Source organism: Felis catus, chromosome B3 (genome assembly GCF_018350175.1).
Source record: "Felis catus isolate Fca126 chromosome B3, F.catus_Fca126_mat1.0, whole genome shotgun sequence".
NCBI classification, from domain to species: Eukaryota; Metazoa; Chordata; class Mammalia; order Carnivora; family Felidae; genus Felis; species Felis catus.
Window position 1 is genome coordinate 112,872,505 of NC_058373.1, and position 23,901 is coordinate 112,896,405.

Sequence of the window (23,901 nt, forward strand, 5' to 3'; positions counted from 1 at the left end):
GCATTTGAAATACCTAGAGGATTTGGTTTTCCTTTCCAGACCTGACTGATAGAGTCTTCTATTTTATATAGGGTAATCAGGTCTCACTGATGAGGCAAAATTAGAGTGGAAATCTGAAGGTATTAAGGTGTGTGCCATAAGGGGAATTGAATTCCAAGCAGAGGGAACAACAGACAGAAAAGTTCTGAGGTAGGGTGTATGCTCATCATGTTTGAGGAACAGCAAGGAGGTCAATGTGGCTGAAGTACAGAGGAAAAGGAGCAAAGTAAAAGGAGATGAGGTTGGAAAGATAACAGAAATAAGACCATTTCATTCTAAATAGTCAGTTTTGAGGAAGGAAAAGATAACATGAAACCTAACATTTCCTAAATTTTTAAATGTTTACTCTGATATCAACATCACATGGCATATAGAAAAGGGAGACTAGTTAGAAAGATATGTAATATCCAGGAAATGGGGAAATATTTGGTAGGAAATAATCAGATCCAGCAAATACTTTGAAGATTAAGCCAACAGGTTTTGCTATTAATTCAAAGTAGAACTATATAAGAGAAAGTGAGGAGTCAAGATAAACTCCAAAGTTTTGACCTGAGCGTTTCTAGAGATAGTTATCACTTACCCATGTGAGAAAGATTGGGCAGCAGAAATCAGGGCTTTTGTTTTGGACAAGTTAAGTTTGAGATACTTCTTAGAAATCCTGGTAGAAATATTGAGTAGGCAGTTGAACATACTGTCTGGAGCTTAGGGGAAAGATTAAAGCTAAAGATAACATATTTGGAAATTATCAGCATATACACAGTATTTAAAATCATGAGACTAGATAATAAAGTCACATAGGAAATGAATATAAATAGGAGATAGGAGATACAAATTTTACACTTAGGAGACAGCTATATCTTCCTTCTCTTTCCTCAACCTTTATGCTGCCCAGTTTTGTTTTTCTTTTGTTTTGTTTTTATACTTTCCAATTTTATTTCTAATTTTGACTCTTTATGCTATCATCTCTTTGTTCCTCAAATACATTCTGATCCCCTTAAAACTATAGATGGTGACCTAAAGGCCTTTACACTGGACATCAGTCAGCCCACTGCCAATTAGTTCAGGAAGTCAAGACTGAATCTGTGTTAACTAGTTACTCAAGTAGAAGCAATAATTATTTCTTTAGTAGGTGCTAGCTCTTCTAGTTCGAAGGGTACTCTTTCAGTCATTTTCAGTCATATTCCATAACTTACATTTATTCATTTAATATCCCTTCTCTCTCTCTCTCTCTCTCTCTCTCTCTCTCTCTCTCTCTCTCTCTCACTCTCTATCACATACACACAAACACACGCACGTGCGCACGTGCATACACACAGAATTAAATCTATTCATCTCGACTACGTGTTTGCTTATTCTATTCCATCTTTTATCATTTTCTTGACCACCATCAAAAACAGATGCCTGTACAAACAAGCTCTCTAAAATGTAAAGTCTCTGTAAAATCTCCGTATACTACTCTTTGGGGCCCTCCACAAGCAGCTGCTGTTAGAAAACTATATTTAACTTCACTAATAAGAGAAGGAACAAGAAGCTGAGTATCTCCTGTGACCAGTACCACTATGTGCTTTATGATTAAAGCAACATCATGAGGGTAGTATAATTATCCTTCATTTTAAGCAAGAGAAAATTAAAGCTCAAAAACAAAGCAATTTTCCCAACATAATCTATTTTGTGTAAGGATAGAGGTTGATTTTACAACTAAGTCTTCTGGTTGTAATGACTTTTTTTCTTCCCTATGCCACAATGCTTCCCACGGGAATCTCCTTAAATTTCATATCTCCAGCTTTTAATGGCAGCCCTGAAACCTATCAGGTTAAGTAGTTTTTACTGTCATTAGTGTCTTCTAGCTATACTGTACTTACTCTCCAGATTAAAGACTATGACTTAACCACTTTAAAGTTGCTCTCACTATCTTCAGATAGCCTCACTCCTTTAATCTGTTCCTTTGCTTTCTACGCTGATACCTAAACTGGTTGACTCTATCCTCTACTGTCTCCATTTTTGCTCCCAAGCAGAGAAACATTACTGAAAAAATTAATAGAACTGTGATTACCCAGCCTACAACAAATTTCTGCCACTTAATGTCAACCTGGTACTTAAAGTTGCTTGGTAATCCTGATGTCACGGTCTTGTTGATTTCCTAGCACATTCCCCTGTGGATAGTTCATTCATACATTCTGTACCCTCTTTATACCTCAGTAATAGTCCTTCTTTCTCACTCTTGGCATCTTTAATGGAAAAATGAAACTAAGAAATATGTGTCAAACTGAACTAGATGAGGGCTCCCTCATCTTTTCTTTAACTAAAAATTTTCCCCATTCCTTTAGCTATCTTTCTTTCCTCCAATCTAAAAGGAAATGGTATTTCTTTCTAAGAACAATTCCTCTACTTCTACCTTTAAATTCATTCTTTCTCACCTTCCTCATAACTTTCTAAATTATTTTTTTCTATGTCTTTGATTACTTTCTCTTTAATGGCTCATCTTCCTTCTATATCCAAATATACAGTGATTACCACTCTCATAAGAAAACCTATACTTAAACACCCTATTGCCTCCTTGAGCTACTGCATTGTTCCCCTCCTACTGACTACTAGGTTTGTGCAAAGAGAGATCTGCACTCATTGCATTTTCTTCTTCACTATCCACTTAAAAACAAAAACAAAACAAAACAAAACAAAAAAATCCCAAATCTATTTAGTGCCCCATTAGCACAGAAACTGATTTCCTGAAGACAGTAATAACTCCTAATCTCCAAATCCTGCTCTGATATTTATCCTCCCTAACCTATCTATACTATTTAGTAACAGTGACATTCTTCACTTACCACTTTGAAACTGTCTCTTATATTCTGTGATTCCATCCTGTTTGATGCCCCGACTACTACTTCTGTTGTTCCTTATCTTTCTCCCATTCACTGAATGGAGTATTCTTTCCCAAAATTCTGTTCCACTGCTGTGTCTTCCCACTCTCTAAATTCTCCCTTAGAGTTTTTCTCTCATTTGAATACATGCAGGTAATTTCCCATATCTATAGCCTCAATCCTGACCTCTTTTTGTAAATTCAAGCCTTCATTTTTAACTTTCTTTGGATATTTCTACCTGATGTTCCACTATTACCTAATCTCACTCACCATCTTTCCCTTTCTACCACCATAAAGAGTGGAATACTTCCTTCCAGGTTTGCCTTTTTCTTTGTTGAAGGCATCACTATTTCCTGGAACCCTTTTTGCCAAGGCCATCAGTGACACTTAATTTTTTTTTTCATCTTTAATTGTGGTAAAATACACCTAACATAAAATTTACAATCTTAATCATTTTTAAGTGTATATTTCAGTAGTGTTAAATACATTCATATTGTTGTTCAACCAGTCTCCAGAACTATCTGAAATTCTGTACTCATTAAACAACAGTTCCTCATTTCCCTCTCCCTCCAGACTCTGGCAACTACCATTCTACTTTATGTCTCTATGAATTTCATTACTCTAAGTACCTCCTGTAAGTGGAATCACACAGAATTTGCCTTTTTGTGTCTGGCTTAATTCACTTAGCAAAATGTCTTCAAGGTTCGTCCATGTTATAGCATGTGTCAGAATTTCCTTCCTTTTTACAATTGAATATTTCATTATATATATATATATATATGTGTATGTATGTGTGTATATATTTATATAAAAATTATATATATAACATATATAAATTTATATAAAAATTCTATGTCTATAAATACACACACACCCCACATTTTGTTTATCTAGGCAGCCATCATGGGCACTTGGGTTGCTTCCACCTTTTGGCTATTGTGAATGATGCTGCTATGAATAGGGGTGTGCAAATATTTCTTCGAGACCCTACTTTCAATTTTTTGGGTGTACGCTATCTTTTTAACATAAGGAGATTAGGTTTGGTGACAGCTTACTTATAGGAAAACTAGAAAATACAAATAAGCATTGATTCACTACTTACTATATATGAGCTCCTACTATGTGCCAAGTACTATTTTAGTTGCCAGAATACAGTAGTTAACAAAAAAACACAGTGGTCCCCATCCTCATGAAGATTGCATTCTAGTGTAGTGCAAAAAGGGAAAGAAACCACTGATAACATTTTGATATATAGTCATTCAATTTCTGTGCTTATATAAATATATATTTATTTGTAAAAATGAGACAGTGCCATAAATACTATTTTATTTTCTGGGTTTTATTTTTTCAGTTAAATAGCATATCACAAATCTTTCAATGGCAGTGATATGTGTCCATAATGCATCAATGTCTATAAAGAGTTCTGTTATATGTATCATAATTAATCAGTTCCCTATTGTTAGATATATAATTTGTTGACCATTTTTTACCATTGAAATAAACAATGCTGTGATGAACATATTTATTTGCATCTACCAAAAAAAAGAGATACACTCAAAAATAATAGAGGTGAATCAAAATGGAATTGTTAAAAATATTTAATCCAGAGGAAGACAAAAAAAAAGAAAAAAGAAAAGAAAAGAAAATGGAGGGGGGAATGAAGGAAAAAAGAAACAAAAAAAAGCAACAAACAGAAAACAATATAAAATGGCAGATGTAAGCTCTAACATATCAATAATTACATTAAATATAAGTGGTCTACTTTATTTGTAATCCCCAAAACTGGAAACAGGAATAAAAAGCCATGAACTATTGCCACATGCATCAACTTGGATGGACCTCAGTGGTATTATGCTGAGTGGTAGGAAAAAATCAATCTTAAAAGGTTACGTATTATAGGATTCCATTTATATAACATTCTTAAAATGATAAAATTATAAAGACGGAAAATGTATTAGGGATGTATTAGGGATGGACAGGAGGGAGAATATGACTCTTAAAGGGTTAGCATGAGGAATATCTTCGAGGTGAAGAAATGGTTCTGCATCTTGATTTGAGGTAGCAGGGCATGCAAATCTACATATGTGGCAAAGTGACAAAGAAGTATACATATTCCTTATACCAATGTCAGTTCCCTGGTTTTAATATTATTCTATAGTTATATAAAATGTTACTATTGGGGAAACTGGGGACCTCTCTGTACTATTTTTATAACTTTCTGCAAATATATAATTACAGCTCTTTATGAGCTGGAGTTAAAAACAATTTAAACTAAAATAGTTTGTGTTCTGTGTTAGCATGTGGCATAGTTTATCTGTTTTGGAAGTCCTGATTTCAATTTCATTTCTCAGTTTCCCCCATTCCTGGTCACTTTCAGCCTAAATTAGACCATTATCTTCTGGAGATGTGATCAGTCCAGTTTGTATCACTTTTTGATGGGCCATTATTGTGTATTAGGTTTTCTGAAGTAGTCATTTTGATTTATGTGAGCATCATGTCTTCATGTTCTATTTATTGCATGACAATTTGTTAAACCGTACAGCTTAGCAGATGCAGTAGCATTTAAAGCTCCAGAGATTACACATCTGGCCACTGCCACGTAGATTAACATTAAGGCAAATATAAAAGTTTGCCAGGTACTTCAAAGCCACAATTCTAGATTTCTAAATTTCAATGTAAAAATATGTCAAATACTTTAGCATCCTTCCTTTTATCAGGAGAAAGGAGCAAATCTTTGTATTACCTAGTAGCCATCCAGGAAAGTAAAACCTTGTTTTAAAGGTGTAAAAGACATCTGAACAGTTTTATCCTGAATATGGGAAAGGCAAAACCAAGAAGAGTTGTCAGAGGAGAAAAGATATTAATAAAAGTCAAAATAAAAACAAGAAATATTTGCAAACAATATTTTTAAAATCACCAATAAGTGACTGTGATTATTAGAAGCTTTTGTTTGAAGTGATTTAAGAGTATGCCACAACTCAAAGACTTAACAAAATATTTTGGTTATAAAAAGGGACCTTTGTTATCTGGGCACAAGATAACTTGGCCATCTTTAACAGAAAGAAAACCCAAATTATAATAATGATTTGCAATAAAAAATTCACAGGCTTTTTTTCCTTATGAAGAAACCCATGTCATATGACCAACTTTGTCAATATTTTTCATACATATTATCCTTTCTGTGAATTCATTATTTATAATTATTACTCCCAAGCTATAAAAGTAATTTTCCTTTAGACCTTCTATACTTACTGTGTAATACTCCCAAATATTTTTCACTGTCATCCCTTACATTTTGGCACAATCAGATCATTTTTGCCTGAAGAAAAATATTCTGTTTTTTAACCTAAAAACTAAGCATATTCACTACCTTGCACAAGCATTCCTCTGCCTTTGTATATCCTTTTTAACCTGTTAACGATGGTTACTCTAACCTGTTAATGATGGTTACTCTAACCTGTTAATGATGTATGTAATAAGAGCATGAGTATGTTAAAGATTACATTGCCTGCAATGTAATATCCAAAATACCCAAATTATGGAAAGAGCCTAAATGTCCATCAACTGATGAATGGATAAAGAAATTGTGGTTTGTATACCCAATGGAATACTACTTGGCAATGAGAAAGAATGAAATATGGCCTTTTGTAGCAATGTGGATGGAACTGGAGAGTGTGATGCTAAGTGAAATAAGTTATACAAGAGAAAGACCGATACTATATGTTTTCACTCTTATGTGGATCTTGAGAAACTTAACAGAAGACCATGGGGGAGGGGAAGGAAAAAAAAGCTAGGGAGGGAGGCAAACCATAAGAGACTTTTAAAAACTGAGAATAAACTGAGGGTTGATGGGGTGTGGGAGGGAGGAGGAAGTAGGTTATGGGCATTGAGGAGGGCACCTGTTGGGATGAGCACTGGGTAATGTATAGAAACCAATTTGACAATAAATTTCATATTTAAAAAAATGATTTATCAATTGCTCAAATTAATACTTGTTAAGATCCTAAAGTTAACAAGGATCTGGCAATTAAAATTTAATTCAGGGACACCTGGGTGGCTCAGTCTGTTGAGCGTCCAGCTTTGGCTCAGGTCATGACCTCATGGTTTGTGGGTTCAAGCCCCATGTCGGGCTTTGTGCTAATGGCACAGAGCCTGCTTTGGATTCTCTGTCTCCTTCTCTCTCTCTGCCTCTCCCCTGCTCATATGCACTCCCTCTCTCTCTCAAAAATAAATAAATATTTTTTTAATTTTTTAATAAAATAAAATTTAATTTCATATAAGATCTTATGATTTAATAGAAGCCTTACAAGAATTCATCCTGTAGAATGAAAAATATATTTTTCCTGAACCCTTCTAATTTCTCAAATTCTCAATTTTGTTACCCCTGAAACAAAAGACAGATTAACAAGAGAAAAGGCATATACATTTTTTTAAGTTTTTTGTGACAGAAGAGACTAAATAAGAAAATGAACACCTGAAGAAACAGTCAAACCTGAGCATTTTTATATTAGGCTTGATGAGGAGTGGAAAGTCATGGAAAAATATGATAGGACAAAGGGTTTGAGAAAAGTGTAGTAAACTGAGGGAAACTTAGCAAGGCTTCTTGTTCATTTGGATTCCTCTGTGTCCCTTCATCTTCAGAGATAAGGATGCTCCTTTCCTCCAGGCATAGGGAGGGTACCTCTCACATGAAGGTTTTATGACCTGTGTAATGGGGAAGTCCTTCTTGCACATGCCATTTCTCAAATTCCTTCAGCTTGAAATATCCACTGTACCAGTTGCCATATTTTGGGGTAGCATGCCTTGAACCTCATCAGCCTCTTTTCACAGAGACATGCCATATCATCATTCTCAGATTTAGATGAACACAGTGTTGCTATTTTGTAGCAAAACTAGGAAAGGAAATTTAGAAAACTAAATTAAACTAGAATATATTTCTAGTATCATTTCTTACATGCTGGTAAAGTCAGGAAGAAAACACAGGACAATTTTTGAAGCAAGATTATCAACTCTGCCTAATTCGTGCAAAGAGTCATCACGGTAGAAATAGAATGTGGACTTTTTTCAAATACAATTTGTAAACCTCAGAATTTAAAAACCAAATTCTTAAAATACTCCTTAAGTTATGTTTGAAAGCTCTAAATGCCCTTTTTTTCTTTCTGAGGCAATTAGGTTTTTTTGTTTGTTTGTTTTCCCCAGAGTTTAATCAGAAGCTATTTAAAATACGAACATCTCCATTAGAGTTTATAATCTGACTTTTTCTCTCAATGTGTTACATCTGTTTACCTGGACAATCTGAGTATTTCTAAGGTGTGTCCATAATTGCTAGAATTGGTTTTTGATCAATTAATAAAGTATTCTAGAAAAAGGAAAAAGAAAAGTAGGGATGTATAAGGGAGCTGTTTGCAATGGATGGAGTTAGTGACCACTAGAGAAGCCTGATTATCTTCCCTTTGCAAAGAAGGGAGAAGTCTTATGCAGACAAGCCCATTTCAAAACATAGAAAAGGGAAAGTGAGTCATTATAATCAATCTCAGGCCCTTTGACAATTCAATCAAGACCATAAGATTAAATCTCCGAAGAACAGAAACAAAGAAGGATGTCTCTTGAAATAAACTAAGTGATTTCTCTTTTAGAAAGGAGACAGAGAACCTCCTCATGAGGGTTTAACAAAAGAATTTTAAATTTTGTACATTTTTATTTAAACTTCCTTTTGAAACTTTGCATAACAATAAAAATGCTAATCATTGAATATTCAGAATTGTATTTCCCTTCTGTTCTCAACATGCTTTCAAGTGGATAAATGTGGTCATGTCATATGTACTTCAAAGTGACCACTGGAATTCCAAATTGTTCTTCATGAATTTATGCTTTTTTGAAAGATAAATGCAAGAAAAATAAAACAAGCCAGAGTTATGCCAGGAAGTACAAGAATTTTATTATTAGATGAACCCATGAATTGGAAAAATATTGCTTATATATTATACCTGAAGTCCTTAGCACTAAGGTTGAATCCCTAACAGCTGACCCTAAAAATCAGCAGGAATAGAGAAGAGATCTCTCCCAAAGCCAATTTCTCAAACATAAACAAAGAAAAGCTCTTACAGACACACAAGAATTTAGCCAAACAAGCTACATCTTGTTGACAAGCAAGATGATTAGTATCAAATCAATGCTTTAACACATCTTCACAAGAAAAACAAAAATTTGTACAAATTTGATCAAATAACCAAAAAGTCCTGGGAACCTTATTCTCACAACAAACAAAATAAATATCAGCTAGCTTTGGGAGCTCAACAAAAAAGGATCAGACCTTAAGGAAGTGCTGGACTTACCATCATAAGCAAAGAATCTCTGGAGCAAAGAGACTCAAGAGACCTCAGTGAAGTTCAATGTAACCAATAAAAGAATACTCGTAGGAAAGGGTCTTGTCTAAGTCTTGGTGGGACCTCTAGGACTATCAAAGTCTTGATACAACAACCACCAGGGAAATTTGTTGATCATACAAAGCTGTATAAAAATTTCTGAGCAAGAGAGAGCATCACCATGGAAGAATCCCAGTAGTGCCAGAAATGGAGGATATTACAGAAGGATATATACAGGACTTTGAGAACTGAGGTTGGTCATGAGAACTGGGGGTGGTTTTAAGGTCGAAATTAGCAAGTAAGGTCTAGGCAGAGACTGGTCAGATTTTATAAAATAGGTGAGTTGCTGAAATGGTCTCATCTTTGGAGCACATGAGTCCATCTGGAGTTATCATGGTCTCAATTTGTCCATGGTCTTGGAGTATATAAGTTTAAACAAGTTTATGTTAAAACAATTTGACTTAAGATAGTTGTTTGAGTTACTTGTCATGGTTTGGTACAGTTTCTCTGTTATACAAATAATAGTACAGTTTTGCAAGTTGATGTTTCTGTTTCTCAGAAGGAAAGAGTTTGTATGTATGATAGCCAATTATAATGATTTGTAGACATTTAGACATTGAATATCTGAAATGAAGGGGTGGGACGCCTGGGTAAGAGAATGACTAAAACCATAGGGTCAAGGAAGATATGTTATTAGGATATTCTTAAGAACTGTGATCTTTGGGAAGATAGTGAACTACAAAGGGAAATAAAAAGAATCAAAGTTTAAATGTTTGAAAGACAGTAGCACCACTAGTAACAGAAACAGGAAATTGAAATTTAATATATGGTAGACAGGAAAGTAACAAGGTAGGGAGATAATGGGTTATGTGTTGTTTTACTTTGGTTTTTTTTTTCTTTTGTATTTTAACTGTGGCAGGTTTCAGGCATCATTTCAAAGATGACCAGAAGTACAAGATAACCAAAAAATAAGATTAAGTTTTAAAAGGAAATATTGTGAATTTGTTCTAGTATATTCAGCCTTAATCTCCCATTCAGTTCTGTTTTTCTTTGAAAATACATGAAATGTACTGTAAATCCCACACCCTCATTTAACTAAGTATTATTTTATCATGTCAGCTTTACAGATAAATGACTAGTTCTCCAATGATCTCTAATTGTTCTGTTATTTCTAGAACTGTTTACAGCAAAATAACACCCTAAAAACAGGGCTCTTGTTTAGTTGGTCAGTACCCTTTTGTGGAAAAAAAAAATTATATAACCACACAGTTTCTTTCTGAAGCAACTTGTCTGATTAATGGAGTTAAAGAACTATAAGCCTTGGCCTTTGTAAAATTATAATGACTTCAATAACTGTGTGTTAATTAAGATCAGAAAATTAATCTATATTAGCACTGCAATAGCAATTTTCTAAGCTCTGCCAGACTAAGGATGAAAGTGGGTTGCAATGTCACATGGCATCTGATTAAGTTAAATTAATGCAGTATTTGAAGGGAAGACTCCCAGGTGACACTGAATAAGATGATCAGTTTTTCTCTAGCTATTTTAAGGGAACAGTTGGTTGCAAAGCTACTACTTTTCAACATAAAGCCAAATGTCCTGCCACATGGTATCACTAATGAGTCAGAAGGAAGATTGAAGGGGCTTGGGGTTATTGTTTGGGAGAACTGAGATATGAAGCTCTAGGTATTGGCCATATTAACAGCCTAAGTATCTAAAATGTGCAGGCTTGCCTTCAACTTCCTAAGGTAATAGTCCAGATTTTTTCACCTCCAAGATGTACTTTTTATTCATTTTGTATTTCTGGATTCAAAGTACATCTTAAAACTGATGTGTAAATTAAAGTTGTACGTTGGTGTGTCTGCATGTGTTAAGGACCCCTCCTCTTAAGTATGTTATAATCTGATCTAAATCTGTATTTACATTATAAGCTAATTCCATCTACACTAGCATCTAGGAGTAAAATATGAAAATAGTTGGGGTAAAATACGTGCTCTTTAAATGTCATTTTTCATGAAGGAAGATAATCATATTTATTATATATTTACCCACATTAACTGAGTGTTCATTACTTCAATAAATCCTAACTACTTTTTTTTTAACGTTTATTTATTTTTGAGGCAAAGAGAGACAGAGCATGAACGGGGGAGGATCAGAGAGAGGGAGACACAGAATCCGAAGCAGGCTCCTGGCTCTCAGCTCAGAGCCTGACGTGGGTCTCGAACTCACGGACCGCAAGATCATGACCTGAGCTGAAGTCGGATATTTAACCGACTGAGCCACACAGGCACCCCAGTCCTAACTACTTTTAAAGGCAGTTATTATTACTATATGTTATAAGTAAGAGCATTAAGGCATAATGTGTTTAGGTAACTTGAATTTGAATGTCTGAATCCCAAGCTCTTCCCACTATGTACCACACTGCCTCACTGAAACATCCTAACATAGAATAAGTTTCCAATAATTTTTTTCATAGACATAATGGGAGATATTAAATCTCTAAAGGGTGATTCAATTCAGAGTCATGGGATAATTGTGCATATTTCTAGTTAAGTATTACTTGTTTAATTTTGCTACTAAAGAGACGAGATACTTGTCTCCCTCTCCTTCAAGTAAGTTTAACTTCTTTGATATTGTTGATCCCGCTTCAGAGAAGAGATCAAAAGCTTGAAAAAAAATATAAAAAATCATTTTCTTCAGACTTGAAAATATCATGTCACAAAGTCTCTACCTCAGATGTTCTCAGTGAAAGACAAACTAGAGAAGAATATTGGGAGGGAAAAAGAAAGTTGTTTTCTTTAGTTTGCCCCTGTGAGCAACCACTGGGAAGGCCAATCTCTACAAACCACTATTGTCAAATTGTAGCCAAAGCAGGTGTGATACCTGGCCTGCTATTTAGTCACCATTTAAACTTCTGAATGCTTTTTAATTCTGGAGGGACATTTTTTCCAACCTCCTATACTCTCTATCCAGGGACCCTTTGGGTGTGTACCTTCTATGTGCCAGATACTGTTGTAGGTGTTAGATATGCTAACCCCTGTGTCCTACATCTACTTCTTTTCCATTAACCATAAGCAACATTATCCTAAGAGAATAATTTGTGGTGGTTTTTTTGGCTTTGTAGCTGCTAAATCCTGAAGATGACCTCTTACCAGGAAAGATTCGAGACAGCAATCGTTCAACCCTCTTAGCAACAATTCAGGAACATGGTTACCCCACAATCAACTTGGGAATTGTGGGAGACAAGTAAGTATTGGATTTTATTTGGAAGTTGTTTTTGTACAAATTTGAATTTTGGGAGTACTAACTAGGTGGGGTTGTTGCTAAAGAGACAAATTTAATACAATAATTTTCAATAATCTCATTCTTCAGAAGCCAAAAAATTAAGGACATGTCTATGTCCTTTAGGGACATTTTCCTAGAATGCCTATTACAACAGGAGAAATACTTTTTGCTCTCCTGTGGGTATGTTAAGTTTACAGGGGTCTTTTTTGATAGTGTTGGCTTTATTCTAATGGAATTAATGGTGATGGTATTATTCCTATTCACCCACACTTGTTTCAAGAAAGACAGGGAAGACACAGGTAAGAAGATAAAAAAGAATGTCAAAATTAGCACTAACTGCTCCTTTGTAGTTTAAGTACAGTTTTTTCTAGGACTTTTATATTGATTTTTGTAGCCTTATGTAACCCAAGTTTCTCCAGGCTTCATTCACCCATCTGTAACTAGAATCTGTGACTAGAATTGCCCATCTCTAAGAGCAATTACCGCATATGCTAAATTAACTCAGCCCTCTGCTAAATTCCCCCAAGGATTTCTGTACCTTCCAACCTGTGATCAAGATCAAGTCTTTTTCTGCGCACCCCACTACCACGCAGCACTGCCATGCAGCCCTCTCTCATCAGGATTTCCAGTTCACAAGACACTTGCCTGCTTTTTTTAGTAATATTCAAACATCAACCTGGTAGAGACAAAGCTCAGAGACAAATCTAAGTGATAGATAGCATGATGTATCTGTCACCCATAATTGCCCCTTTCTTTCTTGTAACCACCTTGTCACTGAGAAAAGCTCATTATATCTGGATCTTTCTTCCCCAGGACAAGGTAAGAATTTCCCAGCAAATGTACTTTTGAAGAGGCACCACCTTACTATTTCACAGAGTATGCTCTGACACTTACACCCCAGCTTAAGCTCAAACTGGACACAACACAATCCAAACCTTGGACATAGCATCTTGCTGATAACATGAAAGGGAGTAGTTTTATGTTCTTTCACCTTTCAAAGTTCTCTCCTTTCCTCATAGTTTTTTTTCTTTCTCTGAGGATATTGGAATACAGAGTCTGTTAGACATGTTTTCAAATGTCATTGTTTTTAAATTTTTTTTTTCAACGTTTATTTATTTTTGGGACAGAGAGAGACAGAGCATGAACGGGGAAGGGGCAGAGAGAGAGGGAGACACAGAATCGGAAACAGGCTCCAGTCTCTGAGCCATCAGCCCAGAGACTGACGCGGGGCTCGAACTCACGGACCGCGAGATCGTGACCTGGCTAAAGTCGGACGCTCAACCGACTGCGCCACCCAGGCACCCCAAATGTCATTGTTTTTAAAATCTTCACCTTTGTATTTACTTGGATGCTTAGTTTTAGAGATGCCCATAACTGAGTAACCAGCCAACTTAGAACCCATGCTGGTGAAGACAGTTACTTAATATCACTTTGACCCAGGCTCCCTAGCCCTTGGGAAAGAGTAGAAATAACCCACTGAAAAAAAAAGGGGGGCCGGGGGGTGGGCAGCAGGAGGACGAGTAGTTATGTGAATTTGGGCCTATTAACCTGTCCTTTTTTTTTTTTTTTTACTTTTTTAAAAGTTTATTTATTTATTTTGAGAGAGAGTGAGTACGCTGGAGGGTAGAGAGAGAGAATCCTAAGCATGCTTCACACTATCAGTGTTCAGAGCCAGATGCAGGGCTCCAATTCTCAAACCCGTGAGATCATGACCTGAGCCAAAATCAGGAGTCAGATGCTTAAACAACTGAGCCACCCAGGCATCCCTAACCTGTCCTTTCATATAAACTTCAAGCACCCAAAAGTTATCCTGACACAGGTACACCTTTACAAAAGACAAAAATTAACTTCCCAAAAGAGATAAGAGGAACCCAAGAGTTCCAAAAGCACAGAGTAGGTCCAGAAACTCTAGGGACCAACTCACCAGATTGTTTAGGATTTGTTTCCCACCTACAACTGCCTCTGGCCTTGCCTTCAAGGGCATTAATGGGCTGTAAGAAATATTATAAGGTAAAGGAAGCACTTTTGTGTGTGTGTCATTTTTACCTTGAGCTTTTCTGGACTATAATTCTGTCCACTCCTCCTATTTTTGCACTTTTGTATATAAAAACAATTGCTTACTTGATATACTATTTTTGCTGCCATTACACCATTGAAGGCCTCATATGTTGATATGCTAATATTTAATTGTCTCGGGCCCACACTGTTGAGTTATGGTAGATGTTTACTAATAATATTGGTTTCATATGTTAATTCCAAAATGTTCCTTGAAAACAATATAAAGAACAATAAAAGTATAAGCAAGATATAGGCAGTTCTGAGAATATACATATCTCTAGTGCATATCCTTTTCTCAAATGAAAATATGTTCCAGAAAACTGAGAACAATGTTTTTAAAATACAACAATGCAAAGCTAGACTTTCTCAGTCTTAGAGTGCTATATTAAAGAGGCCCAGAGTAAATGGTTAGAATGCAGAGGTGGAATGTGGGTGGAAAGAATTTATAACTGTTCTAATGGAAATGTGTGCTGGGAATTTAGCAAAGGAAACAAGGTACATTTAATCTGCAGCCTGTTGATACTCTGTGAAGGCTGCCTCCCTCTTCATTCTTCTCGTTCCTATGTAGCCCTTTGCTAATGAAAGCAAATGTTATACAGAAGCCTCTCTGTGAAGCTCTCCAGGGAAACAAGAGGGTCATGGGAGAAACTACACTTTCTTTAAAGCAAGGAGAGAAACAGCTCAAGAATGTCAGCAAGCCCAGAACCCCTGCTCAGTTGCGACAGATAAGAGTAGGGAGTAAGAGCTCTATTCTTATATTTAAAATATGGTTGGAGTCTGGTTTTTAAATTCTATGATCCTACTTCTCAGCTCTTATTCTTATCACCAACCATAATTATAATGATAAGTGTTGAAATTGTAGACTAAGACTCTATAATTAAATTAGGCTTAATTTTTCCTCTGTTTATTGTACATGTTATTTAAAAAGAGGGTATCGTGAAAATTTGGGGAAAGGTGCTTCAAATACCTGATAGTTAGCAACTGTATTTTAAAAGCATTCACTTATAAATATTTTGTGTGTATTAAAATATATTCCATAAGACAATTTCTCACAGCATGTGTAACACAAGACTGTTGGAGTTCCTAGCAGTTTTTTAAAAAGACAAATTTGAAACAGAGATGTTAAATGAACTTGCCCAGCATTATGCAAGTTACTGGCAGAGGTGAAAATGGAATTTAAGTCTTGAAATTATCAATCTGCAATTCTTTGCTATCATTATGAAGACAAGATAATAACTACATATGTCAGAAAGGAATAATAACTATGCACTACAGTGGTCAGAGTTTTTTGTTTTTTTTTTTTTTATAAAGGTGCAATGTTAGCTAAACAATGAAGGATGAATAGAATTTGTATAGTTAGAAAAAGAGTGTGTTAATCAAGTAGGAAACATGGAATGAATAAAAAGTAGAGAAGTAGAAAATGAAATACAGAAGTAGAAATAAACAGCAAGCTACTCAAAGTCAGGCCAGAATGATTAGAACAGGAGGTTTAGGTAGAAGGATAATGGAGGTGAATTTGGTAGAAATTTGAGGCCAGACTTTGAAAGGCTTTGCAATCCAAGCAGAAACTACCCAATTCATTTAAATTTGAAGCTTTTAAAAAAAAAAAAAGCGAAATTGACATCATAACCATTATTTTACAAAGATAATTTGACCAAGGCATTTCACATGGGCTAAAGTTGGAGATGGACTAGGTATAACAATACAATTTATTTATTCATTGTTCAGTCAGTCAGGAAGTATTGGTTGTGTACCTGTGAGAATCAGCTAGAGATCTTATTTAAAATGCTGATTCTGGGGCACCTGGGTGGCTCAGTCAGTTAAGCGTTCAACTCTTGATTTTGGCTCAGGTCATGATCTTGTGGTTCATGAGATGGAGCCCACTGCATTGACAGTGCAGAGCCTGCTTGGGATTCTCTGTCTCCCTCTCTCTACCCCTCTCTGTTTCTTTCTCTCTCTCTCTCTCTCACACACACACACTCAGATAAATAAGCTTTTTTTTTGTAAATGCTGATTCTGATTTAGCAGTTGTGGGGTGGGCCAAGATTTTGCATTTCTAACAAACTCCCAAGGACACCAAGCTGTTGGTCCATGGATCACAGGAAATAACAAGGATTTTTGTCAATTTAATCATGCATCTACTATGAATCTTAAGACCAAGGCTATTGAAGATACAAAGCTTAAACAGACCTAGATCTTGCCTTTGAAATTACATGTACTAGAAATGTACTAGAATTTAGAGATTAGTAATAAAAATGTTTTATGAAGTTACAGAGCTTAAACTCACATTTGGAAGTAGAATTTCTTTAAGAGATTAAATAAATCAAAAGACATTGTGAAGGTTATTACATATAACAGAAGAGTGTCAATGTTGATTTGTCTTCATCTGGATTACAAAGCCTCATCAAAATGGTATGTGACTATAAACACAAATAAAATGCCTGCAAAACCCAGCTATTAGGTCTGTCTACCACAGTTTTACATTCCTCGCTAGCAGTACACCATTTCCACTTCTTCATGTTTTATTTGTAGTTTATCTTTTCTTGATTTTTGTAGCTCCTCTTCCTATGTTCATTCCCTAAATTTAGGAGTCCCCATTGCTCCCTCTTGGCTTTCTGTCCTTCTGATTCCTTATGCCAATGACTCCCAAACTTCATCTCTGTCTTGGGCTCCATGCCTAGATCCACTTACTTCCTAGGTGCATCTTCTTTAAGTTCAATGGGCATTGCAAACTCAACCTGTCCAAAAATCAGTTCACCATCCCCTCACCTCACTCACCGCCTCTCCCCACGACTGCCCTGTTCCATTTCCTTTCATTCTTCTATCTCAGTGACTGCCTCACCACCTACCCAGTCACCCAAGCCAGAAGAAACCTGAGCACGTCATCATAGGTCCTCTCTTTCACTCACCCCTGTATTTAAGTCCTAGAGATTTTCCCTTCTTGATATTTCTTCTCTGCATTCTCATCCCTTCATCCGTACTGTCCTGGCTTAGTTCAGGGCTCCATTTATTTTTTGTCTAGACATATGAGACTGCCATCTTAACTGGTGTCCATTCTTGAAGTCTTCTTCTCCTCTAACTCACCCTCGATTCTGCTACCAATATGACCTTTCTAAGGTGTGTATTCTATACCTGTGGCAGAATTGGGGCTTTATTATATATGGATAAGCACACCCTAATAATTCAACAAACTTTTATGAGGGGTTACTGTGTCAGGTATTGTACCAGTCCTTGGTACTACAGAGATGAATGATACAGTTATTAGTAAGAATACAAAGAAGTTTTCAATTCTGATCCTTTCCTCTCTTCCCTTCCCACCCAATATACATCCATTTTCTCCAGACTCCTTACTGCAAACATGTCAGTCTTCATTGAGTACCCATCATATATAAATAGCACCGTACTACATTCTCTCACTTATGTGTCTTATTTAAGCCTCTTGAAACAACAGAGCCAGATAAGTGTCTGTTATTCCCATTTTGGAGATAATAGTACTGAAACAAAAAAATTAAACTGTTCAGAGTTACGCAGCTAGTAAAAGGCAGAGTAAGGAGTTCAACCCAGGCCTGTCTTAACTCCGGGGTCCTTTCTAGAACCTTTTGCTCTACCATGCTACCCTTTTAATTGGAGTTAGCATCTGTATTTCATTAATATTAAGGTTAATAAACTAAATAGGCTATATCTATTTTAATGAATAAAACCCCTTAGTAAATAGTGGCTGTGAACATTTCAAAAGCCAGAGGGGAAAATTTAGTTTAAATTGTGAATTACATATTAACTGTGTAGTTATAAATGAATTTTAAAGACTTGAGTTGCAGAATCCAAATCTTTAGATGATATAGAAATGAGGAAAATGACAGGAGGATTTATTACAGTCTTCCTTTTATAATTTCTTCCTTTACCTTTCTTCTCACAGCTGCTGGGGCTGCATTTGCGATATTTATTATGTTTGGATAATTTGTTACACCAAGTTCATAGTATCTTTTGTGGGGGTGGGGAGATAAAGGAGAAAGGAAAAGAGAAGAGAGCATACACACAGTGTGAATGTATAATACTTTGGTAGTCAGCCCTACATTTATTCAACTTATAAATAACCTAGATTCCCAAACAGCCAACCTTATTCTTTCCTTTTTCCTACTCACCATATAAAGTTTCTCTGTCACTACATTAAAAGAAGGGAAGGGAGAAAAAGCATTTTGAGAAGTAAGGGGGAAAGCCAGGAACAACAAGAACAATTTAGTGGTACCGTTAATCTCCTTGCTGCCTGACCCTCACAATGTAGCCTATTTAGGAGAGATGTTTGTTAAGCCCAGATATCCCACATACTGGCTGAATGTGTTCTATTCACTTTGCTATACTTTCTGATAATATAATATTTAAAGATACAATTGTGTTAAAAAGTATTCTACTTGAGAGTTTGTATATTAATGTGAATACATTTAAACCAGACATCCAACATCTGAGTAAATCTGCTGTCCTGAATGAACAGGAGTAAATCACTTAGAACTTGGAGTTCTTTGAGGCAGTGGGAAAACTGTACGGAAACAGAACCTTAGCATAGCAAGATACTAGGGGCCCAGCAAGAAGTGCATTGGCAGCAGGAAATGACTAAAGAAAGGCAGGTGGGAAGATGTCATAAGCAAATGCTTTATATTTCAACATTGTTTCTTCAGTCTTCCATCTTGCTTCCACAGTTCAGGCTAGTACTGCAGGGTAATTCCGCAATATACGAGTAACATTATGAGCTAAATTAAGGTTTGTTTGTTTGTTTGTTTACTCTAGAATCATACCCACCATGTGTAGTACTTATAGATGTTTATATAGAAAGGTGTTCTAGGTTACAAACAACCAATTTTACATAACCTGTGAGTTACAAATTAGCTGTGCAAAAAAGACTTACCTGAAGCTAGCAGCTTTGTACTAACTGCATGGTATCTTTTAATGCTGTCTACAGAGATGTAATTAGTAGTAAGACATTAAAAGACTTTAGATATGGGTTAACATGATCATCTTCTATTCCTGGTCCAATTCTATTATGCACCTCTTGGGCCATTGTTCTAGAGGTTCTAGTGTACATTTTTAATGTAACTTTTTAATCTTAGAATAAACAAATGTTCATTGAAGAAAATTTAGAAAATATAGGTTCATCAAAAAAAAAGCAAAGAAAGGAAATTAACATATAATCCCATTACCCAGTATTACTCTCCTTTTATTCTTCAATTCTATGTGTGTATAGAGTTCATATATGTATGAGTGTAAGAAAACAAAGAAATCATACTCTTATTATAACTTTTCATTTTTCCACAATGTACCATAAACATCTGATTACATAGTTCTCTGCTATATCACTTAAATGCCTATATATTATTCTCTAGTATAAAGTTTAATATTACTTATTTATACAATCGCTTATTGTTAGGCATTAGGTTGTTTCTAATCTTTCTCATTTGCAAGTAAATGATGAACACCTCTATAACTAAATCTTGGCATATACCCACAATTATTTGCGAGTGTCTTTAAATTTTTATTTTATTCATTTTGTGACCATTTGTTGAGTGTCTGCCATATCCAAAACTATGTTGATGGCAGAGGTAAAATGGTAAATAACTGCTGTCCTCAACTGCTGGTAGGCATGTAAAACAAGTTGTTCATGACTGTATCCTCAGCAATTAGAACAGTGCCAGCACATGGTAACTATTCAATAAGTGCCAGGAAGTAACAGAAAAAGAAAGAGAGGGACCACTGAGTATGAACCTGAATATGAAACTAGTCAAGTCTAGAGGTTTCTAATTGGCACAAATTGGTATGAGTCTGTAGGGCTAAACTACTTCTAAGCTCCATCCTGTTTCTACCTTGAATATGGGATAGTAGATGTCCTGGTTTTCTTTTTCCCATGGCTGGTTCACTGACTTCTTAGCCCCCTTTTGTCCTCTAGGCAGCATGAACTACTACTATTTCCCTACTGTGGGGGAAGAGTCTGAGACAAATGAGGAAGTTTGGATAGGTAAATGAGTATGGCATACCATATTTGCCAGCCAAGATAATTGTGGGCAGACTTGGTTAAGATAGTCATCATTTGGGCACATATGTTTTTCTTTGTTTTTCCTTTCCCTCACTTTCCTGATAAAATTTCTCAGAGAAATTGCTGTTTTATGTGGCTCATACAGAGTGGAAAAAGGATTTGTTCATAGTTAGCCAGGGATATTTTCTTTCCCAGCAGGAAGCTCCATGAAGGAGTGTCTTGGTACCCCTGTGTACACAGCACTAAGTAGGAATACATCTCCTAGATCAGGTAGCCCTGCCGTCTTTTCCTATACTACCGTTTCTTTCCATGGAACCTAGAAACTATGCAGCTGTCCAGAAGAATCTTACAGGGTCCCTTCACAGTGAGTCCAAAAACCTAGCCAGAGGAGCAGGCAAGAAAGTATGGCACTGACAACAGAATTCCGTTACTAACTGAGACACATCCCCCAAAAATGCACAATGTAAAGCTTTGTGGCTGAGATAATTCGTTTTATCTTTCTGAAGAAAAAGAAATATAAACTGGGAGGGGAGCAGAATTCCAAATGGATTTGGGAAGCCTCTAATTTAAAAAGTTGGGGAGCTGTTTCCTTGGGCTTAAATAGATGGGTGTTATACATTTACCTCTTCAATGAAATAAGCAGTAATCGTGATCCAAATATACAGAATCCCCTTGGGAAATTTTTTTTAGATAAAGTTCAGCATTAATCGAGTTTATATAATGTCTAAGACTGATTTTAACTATTCAGCTGTTTATATTTTTACAGCAGCTTTAAAACAGCTTGGTAATGTAGCTTATAACTGCTGACTTAGCCCTTCTAGCCTTTCAAGGCCTGCAGGGCTGAGAAATTCCCATAATTAAGAAAAGGGTTCCCCCTTCTGGAAAATTGCCATCACAGTAGCCTGCCCCACTCAAATCATACTGGGCTTCCTAGGCTCTGTCATAGATTGGTGTGCGGGATTTGAATTGCCTGCTCCTGTTGTTGCCAATTTGTGAAGCTGCCTCTTCACATTAGAGCATGAAACAGAAGGAACAAGCACTGAGACAGCAAATTGGATTCTTAAAAAACTAGCACATTTAGGAGGAATTATCAAGATAGAGTTAACAGTACAGTGGTTATTTGGGCAAAGCCCGTTGCCTTACATCTTACAATTTGTGAACAAAACATATCCTAACATCTTGGTGTTTACCTAATGTTCTAAAAGTAGAAATTTCTATCAAGGAGAATTTTTATTTGTTTTTTTTTTTAAATATGAAATTTATTGTCAAATTGGTTTCCATACAACACCCAGTGCTCATCCAAACAAGTGCCCTCCTCAGTACCCCTCACCCACCCTCCTCTCCCTCCCACCCCCCATCAACCCTCAGTTTGTTCTCAGTTTTTAAGAGTCTCTTATGTTTTGGCTCCCTCCCTCTCTAACCTTTTTTTTTTTCTTTCCCCTCCGCCATGGTCTTCTGTTAAGTTTCTCAGGATCCACACAGGAGTGAAAACATATGGTATCTGTCTTTCTCTGTATGACTTATTTCACTTAGCATCACACTCTCCAGTTCCATCCACGTTGCTACAAAAGGCCATATTTCATTCTTTCTCATTGCCAAGTAGTATTCCATTGTGTATATAAACCACAATTTCTTTATTCATTCATCAGTTGATGGACATTTAGGCTCTTTCCATAATTTGGCTATAGTTGAGAGTGCTGCTATAAACATTGGGGTACAAGTGACCCTATCCATCAGCATTCCTGTATCCCTTGGGTAAATTCCTAGCGGTGCTATTGCTGGGTCATAGGGTAGATCTATTTTTAATTTTTTGAGGAACCTCCACACTGTTTTCCAAAGTGGCCGCACCAGTTTGCATTCCCACCAACAGTGCAAGAGGGTTCCCGTTTCTCCACATCCTCTCCAGCATCTCTAGTCTCCTGATTTGTTCATTTTGGCCACTCTGACTGGGGTGAGGTGATATCTGAGTGTGGTTTTGATTTGTATTTCCCTGATGAGGAGCGACATTGAGCATCTTTTCGTGTGCTTGTTGGCCATCTGGATGTCTTCTTCAGAGAAGTGTCTATTCATGTCTTCTGCCCATTTCTTCACTGGATTATTTGTTTTTCGGGTGTGGAGTTTCGTGAGTTCTTTATAGATTTTGGATACTAGCCCTTTGTCCAATATGTCATTTGCACATATCTTTTCCCATTCTGTTGGTTGCCTTTTAATTTTGTTGATTGTTTCCTTGCAGTGCAGAAGCTTTTTATCTTCATGAGGTCCCAATAGCTCATTTTTGCTTTTAATTCCCTTGCCCTTGGGGATGTGTCAAGTAAGAAATTGCTGCAGTTGAGGTCAGAGAGGTTTTTTCCTGCTTTCTCCTCTAGGGTTTTGATGGTTTCCTGTCTCACATTCAGGTTCTTTATCCATTTTGAGTTTATTTTTGTGAATGGTGTGAGAAAGTGGTCTAGTTTCAATCTTCTGCATGTTGCTGTCCAGTTCTCCCAGCACCCTTTGTTAAAGAGACTGTCTTTTTTCCATTGGATAGTCTTTCCTGCTTTGTCAAAGATTAGTTGGCCTTACTTTTGTGGGTCTAGTTCTGGGGTTTCTATTCTATTCCATTGGTCTATGTGTCTGTTTTTGTGCCAATACCATGCTGTCTTGATGATTACAGCTTTGTAGTAGAGGCTAAAGTCTGGGATTGGAATGCCTCCTGCTTTGGTCTTCTTCTTCAAAATTACTTTGGCTATTCGGGGCCTTTTGTGGTTCCATACAAATTTTAGGATTGTTTGTTCTAGCTTCAAGAAGAATGCTGGTGCAATTTTGATTGGGATTGCATTGAATGTGTAGATAGCTTTGGGTAGTATTGACATTTTGACAATATTTATTCTTCCAATCCATGAGCACAGAATGTTTTTCCATTTCTTTATATCTTCTTCAATTTCCTTCATAAGCTTTCTATAGTTTTCAGCATACTGATCTTTTACATCTTTGGTTAGGTTTATTCCTAGGTATTTTATGATTCTTGGTGCAATTGTGAATGGGATCAGTTTCTTTATTTGTCTTTCTGTTGCTTCATTGTTAGTGTATAAGAATGCAACTGATTTCTGTACATTGATTTTGTATCCTGTGACTTTGCTGAATTCATGTATCAGTTCTAGCAGACTTTTGGTGGAGTCTGTCGGGTTTTCCATGTATAATATCATGTCATCTGCAAAAAGTGAAAGCTTGACTTCATCTTTTCCAATTTGGATGCCTTTGATTTCCTTTTGTTTTCTGATTGCTGATGCTA

The 23,901-nt window shown here is 36.2% G+C and overlaps 1 protein-coding gene across 16 annotated transcripts in view; it reads left to right on the top strand.

Moving 5' to 3' along the window:
- GPHN (gephyrin) overlaps positions 1 to 23,901 on the top strand; it is a 635,834-nt gene that overhangs the window by 564,795 nt on the left and 47,138 nt on the right. For all 16 annotated transcript variants that reach the window (XM_019833155.3, XM_019833153.3, XM_019833151.3 and 13 more), the window contains one exon: positions 12,390 to 12,511. In XM_019833155.3, coding sequence (XP_019688714.1) covers positions 12,390 to 12,511 — 122 coding nt within the window. The remainder of the gene's footprint in view (positions 1 to 12,389; positions 12,512 to 23,901) is intronic.